This window comes from Harpia harpyja, chromosome 20 (assembly GCF_026419915.1).
Source record: "Harpia harpyja isolate bHarHar1 chromosome 20, bHarHar1 primary haplotype, whole genome shotgun sequence".
NCBI classification, from domain to species: Eukaryota; Metazoa; Chordata; class Aves; order Accipitriformes; family Accipitridae; genus Harpia; species Harpia harpyja.
Window position 1 is genome coordinate 8,523,467 of NC_068959.1, and position 10,124 is coordinate 8,533,590.

Consider the following 10,124-nt stretch of genomic DNA (forward strand, 5'->3'; position numbering starts at 1 on the left):
CGCTGCCGCCAAGCGCCGCGCACGCCGTCGCAAACCGTCGCAAACCACGCGCCTGGCCGCGCGTGTGCGGGGAGCCTCTGCCGTGAAGCGAGGCGGGGAAGATGGCGGCGCGGTGGGCGCTGGGCGCGGGTGAGTCTGAGGGGACGGAGCGGAGCTCTGGTTTCGGAGCGTCTCGGCTGCTTGTCCCTTGCTCACTGTGCCGCTTCCTTTCAGGTAGCGCCTGGGTGCGCGGTCTCCTCGGCTGGGCGCGGCCGGAGAGGTGAGTCTGGCTCTGCCGTGATCCTGGAGCAGGCCCGTTCCTCCGGCGCCCCGGGCAGCGGGGCACCGGCCGCCTCGCTCAGGGGGTCCGCGGGGCTGGGGACTGGGGTCGCCTGGCTCGGCCCTCTTGCTGGCTTCTCACCCTGTCCCGGAGCTGTGGGGAACAGGTCGCTCCGTGCTTCTGTAAAATCTTTTTACATACTTGGAGATTGTGGCGTGGTGGAGGTGTTTCTCTTTTTCTCCTGACCCCTTTCTGTTGGGCATGGAGATTTCCTCCGGTTTTATGGTGCCGGTCACAGTAACGCGGTACCTGTTGCTCCCCTCTGCGCCCTCCCCGGTCATTGCTTTTCAGTAGTTGCTGGTCTTTCCCCTCCGTCTGGAGGAATGGGAGAGTGGTGCTGGGGGAGCATGGGTCACTGCTGACTGTGTCCCTGACTGTAGAAGAAAGGCTGTTGCGGATTCTCAAAGTGCAGAGCTTTGGTCTCTGCTAGAGCCTGTGGAGGTAAATTGCAGAGACCTGTGTCACTGACAGAAGAAAAAATAGGCTTATGTTGCCTGTGCTTTGCTCATTGCCTTGCAGTTGAACAGACTTATGTGCTAATTGTTTTACTTAGTTTTTCTAGTCTGTATGTCTCCCATTTGCTGCTTATGCATGAGTCTTTCTGGAAAGGTGCTCAGCTTTTCTTTCCTGTTCCCCTTACCTACCCATACATAATGTACTTTTGCTTGTTGCTTGTCACTGTTTTCTTTTGCTTACAATGTGTCTGTGTTCTCTTTTTTCTCCTAAAGTTATGATAAATAGAGTTGCTCTTCACATGAGGTTGGATTACGTTAAGATAGAGGGAATGTAAGATGTCTTACCTTGTTGAATGTGTTCATGTGTTTTGCTAATACCAGGAAGACAATACTTAGTTCATTACTGTTTAAGTTGTTAAATTGCAAAGTGATATTCATGTGCTTGTCAAATATTTTCCTGTATTAATCAATGATACTATGTCTGATGATGATGAATTGTTGTCTTGATGAGTGAAATTTTTAAGTACTAAGCAAATAAACCGGTTTTGGCAAATATTTGAAAAAATATTCTGTAACACTTGAATTTGTATATTATGCTACCCCCTACTGATGTGACGTGAAAACTTCAAGGTGTACAATGCCCTCTTGACACTAATCAACATGTTCTGTTTGCCAGTTGTTTTTAAAATGCTTTGCACAACTTGGCTACCCACACGAAGCCATTCAAGCCTTAGTTAAACTCACAATATCTGGTCTTGAACTCATCTGTTTCTTGTAGTTACGAGTGGCTGTCCAGTACTGCTTTATCTAGTCAGCAGGGGGCAAAATGTAGCTTGGTTTTCCTGAATCTGAGGTGAGCAAACTGACTGAAAACTAGAGTGGTTTTGCTATCAGCTGTCTTATATTGACTTGATTGCCTTTTGAAAGTAGTTTGGAATATCTTTCAAATTTCAGAATGTTTATAAACTTCTAATACTTTGTTGATACTCAGTCCCTTGAAAAACTAGAAATTTTTAGTGCTAAAAACGTTGTTGGTAAAAGTTAAATAAGTATTGGCTAGTCTTGGAAGAGATGTAAATTGTTTGTGTGAGTAACGAACCCTTTGTAAGAACAAAGATGTGACTGTGTCTTTCTGTGATGATCTGGGGACACTTAGTGTGGAATCTCGTGCCATACCAATGTTACTTACGGTTCATGGTTTGCTTTAGGAAGCCTGAGGCTTCTTGTTGAATTAAAAAGCCCTTTCAACGTAAACTAGAGGACTTGAACAGTTTTATTTTGTGAGTAGTCAAATGTATCAGTTTTCTTTATGAAGACAGGTAAGTTCACAATTTTCCAGGTAATCTGGGCAAGGACAAAGAACTCTTGTGTTCAGCAGCAAAGACTGTGGTCTTGTCTTGCAGGTGGCTAGCATCCAGTAGCCTTTTTCCTTTGTCGTGCATCCACACAAGCACATCTCTGCAGAAATTTGGGAAGTGGGAGAAAAAGAACAGGATTGTTTACCCTCCGCAGCTGCCTGGAGAACCTCGCAGACCAGCTGTAAGGATACACCTGTGAATTTCCTTACCTGTTTATGTTTAGCAACTTCTGAAGAGGTGGTCACTGTCTCTGGGTGACTCCACAAGGCACTAGTTTGATAGATTATTCATTTGTTATTTAAGATTTTAGTCAGTTTGGCATATTTATATTGTAAAAGTTAACATCACTTTGAATGTTTTCCATTTCTAAATTATATTGGAGCTTCAAGTTGCTTGCAGCTAGTCGCTTACCTAATATGTGATGCAAGCTGCAAAGGTACCATCCTCTGTTTGTAGAAGTCTCTGAACTACAAGGAGGTAGAAGTGACCAAGGATGTAGCGTTATACATTTATTTCCTGTCAGTACAAACAGAACAATGAGTGAGGAATGAGTGAGGAACGCGATTGTATTGTTGCTTCTGTGCACAAAGATCTAAAGGTAACTTTCCTTGAGTAGTGGAACTAGTGGTGCCTGTTTGATGTAGGTACAATAGAGTGCACACTCTTTTCATTTCTTAATTTCTCTGTGTTATAGATTTTCTGAGGTCTGAAAATGTGTTGCCTCTTGCTGTGGCCTCCCCGTAATGAAGCTATTCAGAGGTTGTTTTCTGTTGTAGTGGTTGCTTGAAATGTTTAATGTGGACTGAGAGGTTCTAAAGTTACATGGGGAGGGACATGCGAGTCAGATGTGGCACATGACTGCAGGAGGTTTTTTTGTTAGGAAACCATTTTATATATACTGTACAGTGGAGTTGTTTCTTCAGTCTGTTGCACAATAACTTGTGTTTTGCTAAGCTATAAACTGATGCAAAGAATCTAAAACCCTTTTGTTACCTGTTTGCCCACTGTAGGGCCTTCTGCTGGCTGTTCAAGACAACTTTTGGAAAAGTCAGCATAAGTAACATGGTCAATTTTTTAAATGTAGTAATAACAGATTATTTTTTGATAACAGCAGGTTTATGTCTGTTTCTCCCTGTCCCCTCTTATTGATCATTTTGTAACTGGGAAGTACAGTGAAATGTGAACAGAAGCAAGCCTCTTAATTTAAGTTGCACATAGAAAACTAAGTGTTGTGTATTTGATCACTGAAGGGACTAATTGGTGCTGCTTTCCCTACAGCACAACGTGGGAGAGTTTTAGGTTAACTCTTCAGTATTTCCTTACTCTTGAACTGATATTTTGAAATTCCATTTTTGTAATTGTTCTTCATTGGAAATTAATGTGTTGTGGCCTCTGTTAGGATACTGCTCAGCAAAGTAAAGCATTTGCAGTTCAAAAGAATAGGGTTTTTTTGGACATGTGCTTTTGTGGGCTATGAGCATTTATTGCTTCTGTGAACATTATGGCTTATGATGTAGAAACACATGCTATGTGCTGTGCTGACTAATACAATGTATGTGAAAGTGCTGTTGTTGACCAATTTGCTTATTAAATCAGTTTTTTACCTGTTCAGAAAGAATGCTACCTCTTTCAAATCTGTACTGATGTTAAATTTTACTAGCTAGTTTTGGTCCCCGTTGGTACAGTAATAATGTTAAATGGGTCTTTGGAGACAGCTCTTCATGCCAATCAAACTTGAATCCCTCTTCACTTATGAAGAGCTAATTAAGTTCATTCTAGTAATATTGTTTAGTTGCTATCGCAGTAAGTTGACTTTGGCAGCAGAGTAATATTAAAACTGAATGGGTGTTTCAGGCTGCTTCAAAAGGTGGGGAGGAGGAAAGGAAAAGATATTGAAAAATCTTCTCATTATCCTTTTCAGGAACTTGTGTTTATAAACTAATTCTCATAAGATTGTATTAAAATTTTCTGTATGCTAGCTACATTTTTTTAATGTTTTCAGTTTCAAATGTCGAAGGTATGCCTGATTTGGTATGTTCATGGTATAGTAGGGGGAGTCATTTTATTCCTAGTAAGAAAACAGATTGTGGAGCAGACATGTATGCTCCATTCTTGTTTTCACAACAAAATTACTGATCCTCTAACTTTTTTTTGCACCTAGGAAATATATCACTGTCGGAGGGAAATAAAATACAGCAAAGATAAGATGTGGTATCTGGCAAAACTGGTAAGCAAAAAGTACTTTGTAGTGTGTTTGTTAGAATGCAACATTTAATTGCTGTATTTGCCTTAACAGCTTAGTTCAATCATGGTCTAATCAGCATCTTCATAATAGAGTCCTGGGGAAGAGCGTGCATCTGTGCAGGCGAACAGTTGTTTGTAGTTTCGTTTAGCTGCTTTATCCTAGTATGCTCTCAAATGTGTACCCAGGATCATATGCAGATTATGCACTGTGGAAGAATTTTTGTGCTGGTTTCTGCCTAGTAGTAGATGGCAAGGGTAACTTTGAACAATGGTAATGGGCTGTTTTGCTCTTTAAGAAAAAAACCTAATTGAATGTTTTATCAAGATTTATTCAATATTTAACTCAGAACTTCTTTATGTAAGTTATTACATTGAAGAAATGGTAATTAAAGGAAACTAAAGTCTTTTGATTTGCTCTTTATAATGGCAAAATAATTTAATTACTGTCTTCTGAATAAGAGAAGGGAAATATTTGTAATTGCAGAAGTTAACTTTAACACTTTGGTTGCAGATAAAAGGAATGTCCATTGATCAGGCTCTTGCTCAGTTGGAGTTTAGTGATAAAAAGGGAGCAAAGGTGATCAAAGAGGTATGTAGTAGTATTCTTTAACACTCCTAGTTTCAAGAAAACTTTAAAATCAAATACCTATCACCAGAAGTTTGGAGATGTTTCTATTTCTGGTTTTTTCTATGTTTCTATTAAGCCTGTTGGGAGCATATTCAAACAACATTTTTGTAGCAGTCATGTAATGTTGTGACTTATGAATATGCAGAGGTCACTTGTGCTGGCTGTTTTAACTTGTAATTGATAATAAATTACATGTGGGTACCCTCTCTAACAATGCCTGGTGTTAAGTTCATGGTAAATAATGCAGGATTCTTGTCACTAAAGGCTGTTACATCTATGTGCTTTGGTTCTTAATATTGTAAGAGATGAAAAATATCATCAGGGAAAGGCATGAAAGCTTTTCATACACTGTAGTAGTTGTTAGGAGCCTCAAATTACTCATTTTCTTGGCCAAAGCATTGATTTCTGGCATAATAATGACAAAGAAGTATCCTGTATTAGCTGAAAATATTGAATGGCCCAAGTTCATTTTGTCCACCTTGGAATTGTTTCTAGTCTGATGTCTAATTAGACAAGGGTCCATGGATGGAAGGCTGTTAAATGCTCGTGGGAACCATCTTTTCCACTCCCTTTCTTCCCTGCCAAAATGTAATAGAGTTGTACTGAAGCTTTTTCAGTCTGTGTGCAAAGAACATACTTAGGTAGAAGATGTTTGTCTTTTAACAATTTTGATTTCTATAGAACACTTTTCTGTAGCTGACTTAACATGGAAGAAATTGCAAGTTTATCTAGAGATAAGAAGTAGCATTGCTTAAATTCCTACTCAGTATTTCCATTTCTTTTCCTTTTGTTACAGGTTCTGTTAGAAGCACAGGAAATGGCAGTGAGAAATCACAACGTGGAATTCAAATCAAATTTACATATAGGTACATTTTTTTCTTATTTTAGTGCAGAAAAATGTCATTCTGCCCTATGAAAAAGTTTTATCCTTAATAAGGTTTTGTTGCTTCAAATTAGCAGAAATGAATAGAGGATAGTTTCTAGTAAACTTAGCTTTACCAAAACATGAAAGGCATGTGCAGCACAACTGAAGTTAGTGTGGTTGTTGAGCCTTCAACCATCACTTTGTTATAGTTGGTGTCTGACTGGTATTCTGGCATCTGCTAGATGCATTGTTTTTAAGATGCATTCATCTGAGAGTGGGATTTCTGCTCCCTACCTATGTGAACAGAAAGTCCTGAAGAGGAAGATGCTCGACATTATTATGAAAGACTAGACAATAAGAAGCAAACTGTTCCTACTTTTTAATGTTGCCAGTGAACATAGGTGCTGGAAGCTTTGTCCGTGGCTAGTACTATAGATTTGCAAGATCGGAATGTAAACTTCTGTAAGAAACAGTATAAAAGTAAATGAATATTGACAGTAGACTTCTTAATAAAAAGGCTGTGTTATAGATAATTACAGGATAGTCTTGTAATAACTACAGCACTTTCTTGCCTAGAAAAATGTTAGAGAAATGTTTACTTGTAGGTGTTTTTAGGCCCAAAGAAAAAAATTCCTATTTTGCCAAATGTGATATAAATGTTATTAAGCTGACCTCATAAGCTTAAAGTAACCTGGATTGTAGAGCAGATTTGATTAGAATTCTTTGGAGCCTTCTAGGCCTCTGCCATAAGAAGGTTTATCTGCTAGTGCAGGACTGGATGTATAGATAATGAAAATACCTATGATGAGTGCAATAAAGGGAGAAAGGAAGGAAAATGAAGTCTGTAAGGCTTCTACAGGAGATCATGAGACAAACTACTGAAAAGCAGTGGAATTAATACCACCTTCAGAAGGGCTATATAATCTAGTAAGTGCTCAGTGTAGCTTCCTTTGGATTTATCCTTTACTACATATTTATCTTTGCATGCATGCTTTCTAAAGTCACCTTTTTGGTGCTCCTGAAGAGTGTTAATTCAGCTCACGGGTCTCTCTATAGCAGTAGTCTGCTAAATATAATAGAAGAAAGATGAAGGAGAGAATCCTGAGTAGAATTAACTTTTCATATGCAGTCATGAAAAATATACTGGCAAGACAGTGTTTCAGTTGCAGATGTGTAGTAGTTTATTCTTGACTGAATAGTCTTCTCTCCCCCCCTGCCTTTTTCCTTCAGCGGAGTCAATGACGGGCAGAGGCCGCTATGTGAAGCGGATTCGTTACCATGGCAAAGGCATGTTTGGCATCATGAAAATCGGCAGGTGCCATTACTTTGTGAAGTTGGTGGAAGGTCCTCCTCCTCCTCCAGAGCCACCAAGGACTGGTTTTGACCAAGCAAAAGAATACGTGCAGCAGCTGCGAAGTAGAACCCTTGTTAATACACTGTGACAAACTTTTGTGACTATATAAGTATTTCTTGTTTGACAATGTAATTATATAAAAGAATAATTAAAATAATGTTTTAGTTATATCTTTGGTGCTGCTGGAGCTGGATGATGCAAGAATTATCATAGGCTTTTTTCTTACTTCTCAAGCCATAGGAATGGAAAAATCTTGGAAAAGCAACAGATGTTAGTTTTTCTGAGTTACTTGGACCACAGCATTCAAGCTCTACCCTGGACTATCAAATCTGGAATATGCAGTGCCATTATAAAGCTTGTGAGGAACTGTGGTTGTCCTCAAATTCATGTAGCTGTCTGTTAATGTATGGTTGGGTCTTTTATTGTAAAAATATGTGCTTGACAGTCACATTGCAAGATCAAGACTTGGACTAAAATTGCTGAAATTTAACATCTTAAAGTATCTATAACAGTGGAACAAAACAAGTAACAAAAATAGTTGAGATTATCAGGCATTAATTTATGGTTTCTTTATCTAGGCTGTAATGCTCTTTCCTTACAGCCTCTGTTGTGCATCTTAGGCATTGTGTCTGGGAGTGGGGAATAAAAAATTAATTTAAAGTTCAGGTTTTGACAGAGTCGGTAGGTGGCAATGTTTAGTTTGTCAGAGAGGGAAGTGGCAGTGAAAACTTACAGGATGTTGAAACTGTGTTCTTGATTCTGACCATGGCATTAATAGTCTGATATGTGCATGGAGTTCAGGCTGTTCTCTGTGGAAACTCAGTATGGTACCAGGCACAATATAGAGAAAAGCTTGTCTTGGTGAAGAGTGAACAAATCATTCTGCACTGTCTGGAAACAAATTGCTTTTGTAATGTTGAGGTGAGTAAAATGCTCTGTGGATTTAATATGGAATGGCTTGTTGCATATACAAATTAGGCTTTCAGTTCTCTGAAAACAATCCTATTTTTATCATTACTTCTTTGAAGAGAAAAAGACTGAGGTCAATAGGGGGAATCTCATTTCACCCAGTCAAATTTTCAACTCAGGTGGCCAGAGATCCTGAACATCAGCATAAAAAGAATGAGTAGTTGCTTGTTTATGCAAATGTCTGCTATTTAGGCCTTTCTTTTCCATTCTGAGAACATTAGAATGGGAGATAGATTGCTTACCTCATTTGGGTCTTTTTACCACACGAACTAGTGGTAGCCTTTCTTATGTGTGTTTACTTTGCTGTGTTCTTGAATGATGGCAAAGGAACAGTTCCTATAAGGAAACAAATTATCTTTGTTGTCTTAATGAAGGTGGCATACAGTTGTTTCTTTTGGCTACCAAAGAAAGGGTCTCATGATGTTAGAGTATCAGGGGATTGTGAAGTTACACAAGAAGTACATGCATAGCTCAATGCCATTAATGGGTGCTTATTTGCAGTCTGTTTCTCTGCAGTGCACTTACAGATGCATTACTTGCTTTAAAGCCACGATTTAGTAACTTTTATCTGAAAGGTATGTTCCTGATAAAACTCTCTATCTCTGTAGTCCCTGATGTATGTTTGAAGAACTGTTTCTGGTGTGCTATGATAAACAGCTGTGCTTTGCTCTGCCAGCTGCCGTTAAACTCTTTTGTCATACTGAGTCTCTTACAAGTTGTAGCAAACTTGAATGACTTAATCTTTTTGGGGGTCAGTGATCTGGGAGAAGCTAAGGAATTGCAAAATAAGCCAAGCTTAATAAATGCTTGTCATCTAAGCATGTAAAACCTGGCTTTTAGGTATTTTGTTCCAGTACCTGTTTCTCCTGCATGCTGTAGATGTTTGTTTTGGATCCCTTCTGGACCCCCAGACAAGGTTGTATCCTTACAGATATCATTGCTCTAGTTATGAATCTGCAGACGGGGAGAGAAGTGAGAATGTGACTGATGTCTCTTCCAGCTTCTTTATGATGCAGCAGGTGGCCCTGACAGTCTATACAAACAGACCTGGGCTTTTAAAATTTTTCAGTCAAAAAGCAAGGTTGTTGCTTGTCATTCTTGTTTTCTTTCTCAAAACAGTAAGTGGGAAGACTCTTTTTTGACCTGCTTTTCAGCATTCTGCTTATTCCTTAGTGCCCTTTTCCGCCTTCTTAGAGGCATAACCCCTAGTGGATCCTTATGGTGTTGGCTAAGGAATCTCCACAGCTATGTCTGTAACAGTACAATGATGGGAGATTGGTGAGATGAGGGGCTTGAACTGGCTTGATCCCTGCCTTTCACTGGTAGGATGGTAAGAGTGTCTGAAGTGGTTTCTGTGATAGGTGCATCAGAACATTGGTATGGGAACCTGCCTGAACTTCTTTAAAATTCAGTAAGACCTGGTGATAAAGCTTTATACTGTCAAGTTCTCTATATAAATAAAATTTGGCGTTTTTGATTCGACTGTGCTTTCTTGGTAATTAGTACATCCACACATCAGTCAGATAGTTGATATGGATTCAGACAGAAAATTCCGTGCTAACTGCAACAAGTCTTTAGCAGAAGATCATCATTTATTACTGTGACCTCCAATAAAAGAACATTCTTAAATAAGCTGTCATCAGAAGGGAGGGAGAGAGGCACCTAGGCCTCTACTTGATGCTGATTTTATTAGTAACGTCTGGGGGCACTGTAAACTCACCACTTGTGTATATATGTGCTGATGTTCCAGAAACTGGAGAAGGAGCAAGTATGCATGAAGGTGTAGTAAGGCTTTAGGGAAATCTGAAGAGAGTAGAACTGTGAGCTGTGCTCAGCAATGTGAGATTTAATTGAGGAAAACTTAAAAACCTGCTGTTGGACATGTTCATAAACATTTTAAAGTAGCCAGTGAGAAAGTTGAAGGACTTTTGT

The 10,124-nt window shown here is 39.4% G+C and overlaps 1 protein-coding gene across 1 annotated transcript; it reads left to right on the forward strand.

Moving 5' to 3' along the window:
* The first annotated feature begins 57 nt into the window (after positions 1-57).
* On the forward strand, positions 58-9,674 carry MRPL22 (mitochondrial ribosomal protein L22). The gene is made up of 7 exons (XM_052816469.1): positions 58-129; positions 214-259; positions 2,178-2,313; positions 4,294-4,359; positions 4,888-4,965; positions 5,801-5,870; positions 7,100-9,674. The coding sequence occupies exons 1-7, from the start codon at positions 102-104 to the stop codon at positions 7,309-7,311; spliced, it is 636 nt and encodes a 211-aa protein (XP_052672429.1). The 5' UTR covers positions 58-101; the 3' UTR covers positions 7,312-9,674.
* The last annotated feature ends 450 nt before the right edge of the window (positions 9,675-10,124 follow it).

What these genes read in the sequence shown, in the direction of transcription:
- MRPL22 (XM_052816469.1), top strand. Translation starts at nt 102, where the DNA reads ATGGCGGCGCGGTGGGCGCTGGGCGCGG. An exon ending in GCGGTGGGCGCTGGGCGCGG is followed by an intron (nt 130 to 213) that starts GTGAGTCTGAGG and finishes GCTTCCTTTCAG; the next exon opens with GTAGCGCCTGGGTGCGCGGT. An exon ending in GAGAACCTCGCAGACCAGCT is followed by an intron (nt 2,314 to 4,293) that starts GTAAGGATACAC and finishes TTTTGCACCTAG; the next exon opens with GAAATATATCACTGTCGGAG.